At 44.8% G+C, this 12,088-nt stretch overlaps 1 protein-coding gene and 1 non-coding gene across 5 annotated transcripts in view; one reads left to right on the top strand and one right to left on the bottom strand.

Annotated features, from left to right (window-relative positions):
- TOP1MT (DNA topoisomerase I mitochondrial) overlaps window positions 1-11,810 on the bottom strand; it is an 86,177-nt gene extending 74,367 nt beyond the window's left edge. The window contains exons 1-4 of one of the 4 annotated variants that reach the window (XR_013178112.1): window positions 11,681-11,810; window positions 10,571-10,669; window positions 10,156-10,255; window positions 9,574-9,644 (exon numbers count right to left, since the gene is read on the bottom strand). Coding sequence is in view for 3 of the 4 variants with exons in the window: in XM_077166607.1 (XP_077022722.1) it covers window positions 9,574-9,644; window positions 10,156-10,255; window positions 10,571-10,669; window positions 11,681-11,685 (275 nt within the window). In the remaining variant the exon portion in view is untranslated. The remainder of the gene's footprint in view (window positions 1-9,573; window positions 9,645-10,155; window positions 10,256-10,570; window positions 10,670-11,680) is intronic. The other 3 variants (XM_077166607.1, XM_077166608.1, XM_077166609.1) reach the window with 3 other exon arrangements.
- On the top strand, window positions 7,208-7,278 carry TRNAG-ACC (transfer RNA glycine (anticodon ACC)). The gene has a single exon. It is a non-coding gene; the product is annotated as a tRNA-Gly (tRNA).
- Window positions 11,811-12,088: the final 278 nt, after the last annotated feature.

Raw genomic sequence — 12,088 nt, 5'->3', positions numbered from 1 at the left:
TGATGCCCTACAGTTCTCACTGCCCTCTGGGGCCATGCCACAGAATTCAGAAGCAGAAATTCCCTCTCTCATCTGCCTCATGGGGTTGTACCTGCCTCACCAAGGTTGGTCCAGGAGCTGAAAGGAGAGCAGAGAGAGGGGAAGATACTCCAGGACTTTCAGTTTCAATCTGAACTCTACCTATGGCCTTGGACGTGTCATTGAACAGCGCTTGACAGATTTGGTTTCCTCTCCTTTCTAAAAGAAAGACCATCGATGAAACTCCAAACCCAGCCAGACCCAGAGATTATCCAATAATAAATACCAATTGCAATTTTATATATATATATATATATATATATATATATATATATATATATATATACAGAGAGAGAGAGAGAGAGAGAGAGAGAGAGAGAGAGATGAGGACTGCAGTGATTAAAGTTTAGCACAAATTTGGGACTTCAATAAACACACAAGAATACGTTATGTATTGCCCAAATGTAAGGGAAGAAGTGAAGTAATTCACACTTAAAGTATACTGATAAAGCCAGTCATCAGGTGAAGGTCAACACAACTGAAAGGAGCTGTACAGACCCACGTAAACCACCAATTAATGCTAGAAATATTTAAATAAGTCCCTTCATGAACCACTTCAAAGGTATGACTCTTGTACAAAAAGTGTATAATTTCAAGATATGGGGGACAACTGCTATTCCCATGTTATGGGCTATGATTAACAAGAAAATATCAATAGTACCTCAGCCACACCAGTGGTAAACAATGGAGGGAGGGACAAGAGTTAAGGGGAGATTTAGATTTTTCTATTTTGTGACAGTGTATTTATTGGTTATCTTTCTCTTAGGAACAATAAAACTATCTAAAATTGAGAGTGTTGGACTATTGGCTTTGGACATTGTAACTGATGCCTAATGATTAGAGATGGCTGAAGGATGCACTGAGAAGTAGGACGGCGAACAATGATGCATACATATGAACGAATATTGTGCTATTACAAAAAGGAATAAAGTTGTGAGGCATACAACATTGTGAATAGACCTGTGGGATATTTGGTGCAGCAAAATAAGACAGAAATAAAAGACCAATTATTGTATGGACTCATTTAGAAAAAACTTACAAGAAAACGAGGCCTAGATTGTAAGCTTTTATAGCAGTCACATTTAATCCAGAGTGATAATTATTATTTCTGGATTCTGAGAGGCAGTTTTATATATGCATAACCTGGTACTTGGCGATAAGAATGAGCCAATCAGGTTGGGATTAAGGTAACTCAGAATACAGGGGTAAGGAAGACATTGTCTATATTTTAGAACCTCATCTACTCTTTGAGACCAAAGGAAGAAAAGTTTATTTTGTTCAGAATCTAAATTTTCTGTAGCACATAATCTAACTCAACCTGTCTGGATAGACCATTTAAACAATCCAAACACAGAGAGCCCAGAGTAAGAACGACAGTGGTTAATCCTGTATACCTTAATGTATGCATTACAGATATCCCAGGGAATATGAAGCAGATACTCAAAAAGTATTGGCAAATGAACAGATATTCAAAAAGTACTGGCAAAGACCCCTGACAGATGGGAGAAAAAAATACGGAACTATTAAACTTCACCACTGGGGAAACCCCAGATACTGTACCAAACATTATTGACTTGGCCCAAATCAATAGGCCAAGTTCTTGATCTTGAGGGTTGCTCTCATGAAGCTAATGTACTTAGGAGAGAAACTTAGCTTACCTGTAAGTATGCCCACTCCTGGAGGATCTCTTTTGTCACTCAGCTGTAGCCTCTCTCTCAGCCCAACTCTGCCAGTGAAATCACTGCCCTCCCCACTACATGGGACATGACATCCAGGGGTGAAGTCTCCCTGGAAGCATGGGAGATGACTCCCAGGGATGAGTCTGGCCCTGGTACCATGGGATCAACAATGCCATTCTAAACAAAAGCGGGAAAAAAGCGTCACAAGTGAAGTATTATTTGTGGCAGAGAGAGTTCAAATAGAGTCGAGATACTACTCTGGAGGTCACTCTTAAGCATGCTTCAGTTAGACATTGCTAACTATCATAACTTGCCAAACCCTAATCAAAACCATTCCTGCCAATCCTAAAGAATACCTAGGGCAATATATAAGACTCTACAGAGGTTCCATGCACTAGAGTAACTTTCCAGAAACCTACAACCTCCAGATGGGTCCCTGGACCAGATAACTCCTGAAATGCAGAGGGGCTGCTCTCTAGAACGTCATCCCACCCCCCATCCCATATTTTCAACAGCCCCTTCAAACATGAAAAAGTTAGAATGGGTATAGCCCTGATACCCCTAAAGAGTGAGAGAAAGTTCAACGGTGGCAATGGAGTTATACAGAGAAGGCTGGGTTTAACAAATGAGTATAGTTGTTGAATCACTGTATTATCTTTCAGTCTTCAGCATCTTAGAGCAGCTAGTAGTAAAAACCTAAAATTGTGGAACTGTAACTCATATCAAACTCTGAAATCTGTTCTACAACTAATTGTTGTGATATGCTTTGAAATTTATTGGATTTTTTGTATATATGTTATTTTTCACAAAAAAGAACGGTGTTTTGTAGGATGTTGGCTTGAAGATTGATTTCAAGATCAATTTTGGTAATTTAAATATGTAAAATATGCAGGAAGGGTTTTTGTTCAGGAAACACTTTTTCCCCTAAAGTAAAATAACTGATTGTTGCAGAATGAGAAACAGGAATGTGTAGGACAAAATGGATGGATATAGAAAGTTGTAGAAGTCTTGCTGGAAGTGAATTTTATTGGTTGTGGTTAAGGTTGGCTAAGGTTTCATAGTTTTATAAGATGTTTAATAATTTTCTTATCAGACGTATCTTCATACAAAACAAGAATTTGATTTTCACTGTTGAAATAGACTGGATTATCTGTTTGCTCTTAGTGAGAAGCTATAAAAGGTTTTATAGTTTTATAGAGTAATCTACCTAGATGACAAAGATTCTATGTCTTATCAGACCAATATACTTATTTATATATATGTTGACCACCTCCTCTTATTTTAGACAATGCCTCCTCAGTTAAAAAAAAAAATTGTCTTTATAAAATCATGTTAACTCTTCTATTTACTTTCAAACTTTTATGTCACCTTGATTAAATAAAGACCAAAATAAATGAATAAAATCATTAGTAAAATTAACAAAATTCAACTCATAACACTTTTTTGAAATTCCAAAAAAGTGTACATATTGACATTGTTTTTCAAATAAACCATCTCTAACAATCGAATAGTAATTTCCATGGCAAGCTGGTGTTTTAAAAGACTTCCCCTTAAATAGCTTAGGTAAAATTTGGGAGACGTTTGGTTTAGCCAGATTAGCAAGTCAGAATTAAATAATTATAAAAAGGGGGAAGGAGTATCTGGATTTTGTGTATTGTGGTCTGTCACACAAACTATATTTCTACAGAGGCAATTTCTAAAAATGTCCTAATGATATGACTTCAGGCCCCAGGAGAGCTAAGAGATGATTCTGGCTCCTTGTCGAGGGTTTGCTTCTGCACTAGGACACTTCTGAAGTTGAGGCCAGCCCCCAAAGATCAGAAGTAATGGAGAAAATACTTTGCTAAACACCAGGACAGCCCAAACTCCTTACGGAAATGAATAAGAAAAAAAAAGCAGAACACCTAGATAGATGTGAGTATATTTAGGCAGAATTATCTCCATAGAACCTTAGGGTGAGCATCTTCCCACCCCAATAAGTGGTGACATTAGGATATCTAGGAATTTGTTCCTGGGACTAGCATCATGCCCTTATCTACTTTCCCCTGCCAAGGTCCCACAAAATGACATAAAAGTTGAATTTTTAAAGAATGAAACAAAACCAGAAATCAAGAGCACAGGCTGTCAGTAGGCCAGAAATGAAGAAAAATTCCAGGAAGTTCAGAAATCACAATGGGATCTGCCTGGAAGAGAAATCCTCAGTCTGAAACATGGTGGGCACCATCTCCCAGTGTGGGACTTCGGGAGCTTGGGGCAAGGTGAGGGGGGGCTGGGGCACTATGAGGCGCTCCCACCACCAAGCTTGGCTCCCAAGCAGCAGGGACGTGTCCCACCCAAGGAAGGGGTTTCTGGGGAGGGGGCTCCTGCAGACAGGTTAGAAGGGGGCCTCCACCCAAGTCCTCCCTCACTGTGCTAGTAGGGATTTTCTGGAGCTGAAAAACCTGCTCCCCAAAATCCGCCCAATCTAAGGAGGCCCCACAGGCAGGCCCCCACGCAGGGAGAAGCCCCGGGGAAAAAAAGGTCCATACCACTGAGGAGAGTCCTGCCAGCCCCCTATTTGCAAGTTCCTCAAGCCAGGTCAAAAACAAAGGTGCAACAGACATTCAAGGAAAATTCTGAGAAATAAAGGTCCAAATGGACAGCAGAACAGGTAAGCTAGGTGGAAGGATGAAGACAGAACTGAAGGAGGCCTCCTAGTTCTGGACTAAGAGGCCAGAAGCTCCCTTGTCCTTAGTACTTTAGCCCACCCCAAAGCTCTCCCCACCAACACCACCCCCAGCTCTCCCAGTGGCCCAGGACCCACCTCCCATTGTGTGTACACAGGTTGTGCTCTGTTATCCAGTTGAAGGGCCAAGTGAATCTCACCAGGCTTTTAAAAGCAGAGTTTTCTCCAGCCAGTGGTAGGGACAGTGAAGAAGCTGTAAACACAGGAGACTCCTGGGTGCCAGGCTGGCTTTAAACATGAGGGGCATGTGGAAAGGACCTGAGTGTGACCTCATGGAGCAGAAAGCATAAATCCCGGCTAAGGCCAGTAGGACACGGGACCCAAGTTTCACGGCTGCAGAAAGGGAGCACTACCACCCGTCAAAGGAGCTGGATGCCTCGTCAGGAGCCTGGCCCTGCTGGTGGCAGTGGCATGAGGCCCTGCGTGAGGACCCCGCAAGCCCGCGTGGACCCGGGGCCTACAGCCTGTGCACTCTTCACAGGGGCACCGCTGTGAGCCACAAACTTTGTGGCAGTTTGTTATACAGCACAGAAAGTGCCAAACCGGGAGGGATGGTGGGGCAGAGAAGGCGGCCTTCGGGGCAGGAACTGGGAAGGGACGAAGGTACAGATTCCCAAGGAGTCTCCAACAGCTATTTACATGCACCTTCCATGTCGGGGCCCGGGAAGCTCGGGTCCTCAATATTTTACTGTGGAAAACTATGAGCACACACAAAAGTGGGGAGAACAGTAGAGTGAACTTCCCTGCACTCCCACTCTAGGTCAAAAGTTATCAGCTCACAACCAACCTTTCTGCAGGGCATTCCCCTCCCCCACACAGGATGCCATTCCACCCACACACATTTCAGTGTCCTCTCCAACAGGTGAGGACTCTATTGAAAGAATACAACCACTATACCATTACATACCCTTTTAATACGAGACAAAAATTCCTGAATAATATCAAATATCCAGGGACTGTACAAAGATCCCCAACTGTCCCACCACTTTTTTAACGTGGTTTATCCAAAACAGGACCCAAAGTCCAATGTATTTGGGTGACTCATTTGACTCATAACGTATAAATATGTGATCCATGACAAGAAACTACATAAAGGTGTTGGGGGGGCGGGGGAGTATAAGAACACAGCTCACATATACTACTGAAACTGAGTTGGTATCAAACCAAACAAGATTGTTATAGATTTAGGATGTTAAATTTAAGCCCTGGAGTAACAACAAAGCATCAGAGAATTTATAAGCCCACAGAGACAGACAGTAGAGCACAGGCTAGCAGGACGCAGGCAGGGGGGACAGGGTGTTAACACATAATGGGGGTGGGGTCTACCTAGGGGACGGGAACAGACTGGAAACGGAAGGCGGCCAGGGCAGCCGCACACTGCGAATGTGGATAATCCCACTCAGGAGGGGCTGAGGTGGGAAAGTGTAGAAACCGTGTTTATGTTCCCACAATTTTTTTCAAAAGGAGCAACTAAAGAAACAATTTAGTTGTAATTAGTAATTAAATGCAGTATGTGACCCTGCACAGGAAGTAATAGAGGAGAAAGACTCAAGAGGACATTATTGGGACTAAGGAAAAACTAGAACACAGACTGCAGGCTTTGCATCAATGTTAAATTTCCTGAACTGGGTAACTAAATTTCAATTCTTAGGAAACACACACGGAAATAGTGTATGTTCAGGAGCATGATGCATTCAATCTGCTCTGAAAAGTTCAGAAGACAGGCAAAGACAGGTAAAGTGGTGCCTTAGAGCTCTGTACCCCCAAAAAACAAGCCCTTAAATTCAATCCATTCCTGCGGGTAGGAACCCTTGTAAATAGGTTACTTCGGTGGTTCAACTGAATCACAATGGGTCTTAAACCGATTACTTCAGGCCTGATGGGGAAGGCTACAGAGAGAGAGAAAGCTGGAGGGAGCAGTCAGAAGCTGTAAGTCAACAGAACCTGGAAGAGAAAGGAGAAGTCCAGGAGAGCCGTCATGTGCCCCGCACAGGATGGAAAAACCAAGGACCAAGGGTCGCTGGCAGCCAGCTCCAGAACACCATGTCTTCTGCAAGAAAGCATCGCCTTGATAAGGCTTTAATTTTGGATTTCTCCTAGTCACAAAATCATAAGTCAATAAATTCCCACTGTTTAAGCCAACTCTCTACATTAAATTTGACTTAGCAGCCAGACAATTAAAATAGATAAACAGGCAGACAGGGAGATAGAGAGAATAATGTGGCAAAATGTTATAATTGGTAGGTCTGGGTATGGGCAGTGTTTCAGTTTGTAAGCTGTTGGAATGCAATGTACCTGAAATGGAACAGCTTTTAAAAAGGGAATTTATTAAACTGCATGTTTATAGTTCTAAGGCTGTGAAAATACCCAAATTAAGGCATCCAGATAAAGATACCTTAACTTCGAAGAAAGAGCTGATTAAGTTTGGGGTTTCTCTTTCAATGAGAAGGGCACATGGCGACATCTGCTTATTTTCTCTTTTCATTTCATAAGATTTCCCCAGGGATGCTTGCCTTCTGTATCGCCAAAGGTCTCTGGCTGTGTGGGCTCTGTCAGCAGTGAGCTTTTTCCAAAATGGCTCCCTCTTAAAAAGAGCTCCAGAAAGCAACCCCACCTTGAATGGGTGGAGACATCTCCATGGAAACCATCTAATCAAAAGTTACCACCCACAACTGGGTGGGTCATCTCTTCACGGAAACAATCAAAAAGATCACACCTAGAGGGTGCACGGGTGGTTCAGTGGTAAAATGCTCGCCTACCATGTGGGAGACCCGGGTTCAATTCCCAGTCCATGCACCCCTCCCACCCCCAAAAAAGATCCCACCTGGCAATACTGAATGAGGATTAAAGAGCCTGGCTTTTCTGGGTTACACAACAGTTTCAAACCTGAACAGGCAGGGATGGGGTATGTTGGAGTATTCTATTTGGGGGGGGGGGTATTATTTTTACAACTGTCCTATAAGTTTGAAATTATTTTAAAATAAAAGTTAAAAAAAAAATCTCCATGAGTAGCACTCAGCAAACTAGAAACAGAAGAGAACTTCCTCAGCAGGTAAAGGACACTTATGGGAAACTCCTAGCTAACATAAACCTTGGTGGTGAAAGACTAAAAGCTTTCCCTGAAGTCAGAAACAAGACACTGATGATGCCCACTGCCACCACTGCTATCCAATACTGCACTGGAGGTTCCAGCCAGGGCAGTTAGGTGAGACAGGAGTAAAAGGCAAGGAAGAAGTCAAACTGTCTCTATTAGCAGTTGCCATGATCCTGCATACAGAAAATCCCAAAGAATCCCCACACACAAACCCACTAGGGATAATGAATGAAATCAGCAAAGCTGTGGGGTGTAAGATCAATAAGCAAAAATCAGTGGTTTCTATACACTAGCAATGAACAATCTGAAAAGGAAATGAATTAAACAATTCCATTTACAATAGCATCAGCAGAATAAAATAACTAGGAATAAACTTAGCTAAGAAGGTGAAAGACATATGCTGAAAAGTATAAAGCACTGCTGAAAAAAAATAAAGGCCTAAATAAAAGGAAAGACATCCTGAATTCATAGACTGGAAGACCTAACATGGTTGAGCTGTCACTGCTGCCTAAAGTCATCTACAAACTCAATGCTATCCCCACTGCCGAAGCCAGACAAAAAGGGCACACACTGGAGAAGTCCAATCAGACAGCATGTTCAGACAAGGCAAATCCAGAGACAGGAAGCAGATGAGACACTACCAGGGCTGGAGGGAGGGGGCGACGGATTAGAGAGCAGTCGCTTCTCCAGGGGTGAGGGAGACATCCTGGAATGAGTGGTGGTGGCTGCACACCCTTGTGAATGTGCTAAGATACCAACAAACTGAACACTTAAAAATGGCTAAAATGGTGAGGTTATGTAAATTCTACCACAATTTACAGAAAAGAAAAAGCTTCCAAAAGTTGCTGGCATTTTCCATAAAAGAAGAAGAAAAGGCAGAACGTGGGCTGTGCGTCAGGCATGGGGTTGCAAACAGACACAGGTGGGGGGTATGTTGGAAATTTAGCCATCGAGCTAAATCTAGGCCGCAGACATTTTTATTTGGCTGCCAAACATTTTAATAAAATTGCAGTAACATTCAAAAGTTGGGAAATTTCACTATAAAAATCCCAATTGCAAGGAGAAATAGGCAAATCCACTATTAGAATTGAAGTATTCAATATCCCTCCTTCAGTAATTGATAAACCAAGCAGGCAGAAATTTCATAAGGATAGAACTGACCCACCAACTTGATTTAACTGACACTTATCGAATACCCTATCTAACAACAGCATAACACACTTTATTCTCAAACTCACATGGAACATTCCACAGGGCAGGTCACATTCTAGCCCATAAAACACATTAACACATGTAAAAGAACAGAAATCATATAAAGCGTGTTCTGAGACCATGATGGGGAAAAAAAAAAAAAACCCAACTTCTGCCTTCATCTAAACAGCTGAGAGCCCTGGAAACTGTGGCCAATACACATGGCCCCCCTCCCTGCAGCTGCACCCACACTTCTGCAGCCTGAGAGTCCTGAAGTACCCGTAAAATCATTTCTGGTTTTGCAATGATTGTTAACAAATTTAAAAGTATTTCACTCTGATGAGAAAAAAACATTTGTTTAAAAAGAGAAAGAAGGGGCGGGCCACCGTGGCTCAGCAGGCAGAGTTCTCGCCTGCAATGCCGGAGACCCGGGTTCGATTCCTGGTACCTGCCATGCAAAAAAAAAAAGAGAGAGAGAGAAGGCAAAAGAAGAGCAGATGTTCCACGGGGAAAAGACCGGTCCCTGCAGTGTGAGCAGTACAGCTCGGGGCACAGGAAGGGGCTGACAGTCAAGCTTGTCACTGACCCACGCCTCCCTCTCCTGGAACCACGTGTCTGCTCAAGGGGAAACAAGGACTGGAATGCAAAGCAGCCCTTTTGGGACCAACTTTCTGTGGCGAAGGCCAGGCCCTCAGGACAAGTTGTGGCCTCAATAAGCCCCTCCCCTTTCACCTGCTGAATCTCCTCACCAACCTCCCTTGACCTCGCTCTACACAGAAAGGGGTAAAAAGAAAAAAGAATCTTACCCGACAATAAAGTTCTCCTGTCCTGGATTTTGTTTCAAAATGGAGAATTTATTTTCTTCTTTCAAGCACTGCTAAAAGTCACAAGACAATAGGAAGTTTATTTACTTGGAGTGTCTCCTTGCCACAGTGAACTGTTGGATTGTCTTATCAAAATACAAAGACAGCTCTCCACCCCATCCCCTTGGGGCCTGCATGTGGCAGCTGGGAGGCAAAGGTATGGCATGGGATGGGATAGGAAGAGAGCAGGGTGAGGCTGCCCCAGCTGTGACAGCTCCTCAGCCTGAAATTAGCCTCGTGGTGGCAGCAGCCGCGTGCAAAAGATTCCAAGGAGCAAACAGCTAAACCTACCACTTCCCAGACCAGCCCCAAACACTACACACAACACAGAAAGCAGCAATCTCAGGGCACACCCAGCCCTCCTGAAATTTAAGGGAAAGAATAGATGTACTTTACAGGAACACAAATTACATACTTTACAATTTATTAACATGGAAATAAAAAAGCTTGTGGGTATAAAATATGGAGAACACAATATGTAGAACACGATGAGTTTTAAAGTAAAACATAAACAAAGATTCCAACCTGATCTCCCCCACATCTTCTCTGATTATTTTGGCTTCGCTCTTTCACTTTCTGTTTCTTTGAGTGTCCTGGCTTCTTCTGCTCCGTATTCTTCCTCTTCCTTTAATCAAAGAGATATTTTAATGTGACTCCAAAGGAAGCAACAGCAAAGCTGAAGTTAAAACGCTGCCTTTCACTGGAGGAAACACAACCTGTTCTGCAGAAGAGGTAGGATCACCTGCGCCCCCTGCTCCTCTGTCCAACCCTGACCCTGTGACAGCACAGCATTTAGGCATTCCCTGCGGTTGCTTGTGTGCAAGGGAGTCAATTAGAGCAGATTGCCACAAAAACCATCCTCAGGCCAAACATCCCCCGTTAACAAAAATCACCACTGGCCCAGCAAAGACCGCTCTTTTTCCCAAAAGCACTCTGTTACCTGGTGAGGGCAACCTTGTCCTTCACTGAGAACTGCTTCACCTCCAGCTCTTTACCATCTCCCATGGCCTCTCCTTTATCTTTAGTTGTGTACCCCCAACTGTAAGAAACACAAAGGGTGTGGAGGCATTAAGAGTACCAGGGCCGTGGCACATTCTAAGGTGCAGCGTACACCATGTGGCAGAAATATCCCAGCACCTGCTGGGCCCCTGGCTGAGCAGGAGGTGGCCTGGCCATGACTCAGTCACACAACAACCCCCAGCTGAGGTCACCAATGGGTCTGACCACGAAGGGCCAGCATTTTTATTGGCCCTCACTACTACAGAATCAATTTCTCTACTAAGTTTTGGTTTACAGGTCCAGGGCATTGCCCCTGGTTCTGTACAATATCCCGTTTATATTTTTAAATATCACAATTAAACATTTTGAATGCAGTATGGACTCCACCAAAAATATCCCATTGCCGGTTGTAGCTGAAGATTTAAGGCTATAGAAGCAACAGGCCAAATACTAAACCAGCTGTCAACGAAGATACTACAGGGTGGCTATAGCAGGGTAATATCCAACCTCAGAAAATGAAGACGGTAACCCAGAAGCGACTCAACGACTGGAAAAATCAGCCCCTAAGGCTGGCACGAGGGGGGAAGTTCAGGTTCCAGAGCGTGAAGCCCGGGGACGACGGAAAATTCCCACTTGGGAGGACCGGTCCAAGCCCTTTGAACCAAACAGAGCAGATGCAAGAGGGTGTGAGCAGGGGACCCAGGGGCGACAGGAAAGTCGTACAGCCAGAGGGACACCGAGGTGGCCCTGTGGGGGAGGGTCACTGGGGGAGTACGGTGGTCATCAACGGGAAGAGGGACCCCCAGGGGAAAGGAGCCACGGAGAAGAGAGGTTCCCTAGTGGAAAGGGGTTACCTGGAGGAGGGGTACCCCCAAGGGAAGGGAGTCATCTAAGGGAAATCGGACCCCAGAGGAAGGAAGTTACTGAGGGGAGGGGGGACCCCCAGGGGAAGGGGATAACCAAAGGGAGAGAAGACCCTCAGGGCGCACCGGGAGCCCCTCCACCCCATCCCACCCCTACACTGGCCCTGAGCCTTTAGACAGGGCCCCACCTCATCGCAAGCAGTCCAAGACTCTCCCGACCACCCAACGTGGCTAAAGCAAGCACCGAAAGCGGCCTCTGTCAGGCCAGGGGTGCAGATGAACCCGGAACACCACGCAAGTCCTGCCCGCGCCCCCGACGCCCTACGCCTGCGCAGTCGCTCCGCCACGTGCGCTGCGCCTCGAGGACGCCGCGGACGCTGCCGGAAAGACGGGTGGGCGCATGCCTGATACGGCGGTGGCGCATGCGTGGGGGCCTCGGTGAGAAAGGGGCGTGGTGAGGAGGGACTGCCAGTGCCCGTGGGGATCTCGGGGGCTGTTGCGGTCGCTGTCTGTGGTCTCTGTCAAAGCCCCAGCTGAGTGGACGGTGCCCCTGGCAGGGCTGTCTTGTTCAAACGTCCCAGTAACCACTAGCCATT

The sequence above is a fragment of the Tamandua tetradactyla genome, chromosome 6 (genome assembly GCF_023851605.1).
Source record: "Tamandua tetradactyla isolate mTamTet1 chromosome 6, mTamTet1.pri, whole genome shotgun sequence".
Lineage (NCBI taxonomy): Eukaryota > Metazoa > Chordata > Mammalia > Pilosa > Myrmecophagidae > Tamandua > Tamandua tetradactyla.
This window is presented reverse-complemented; position numbering and strand designations above follow the sequence as displayed.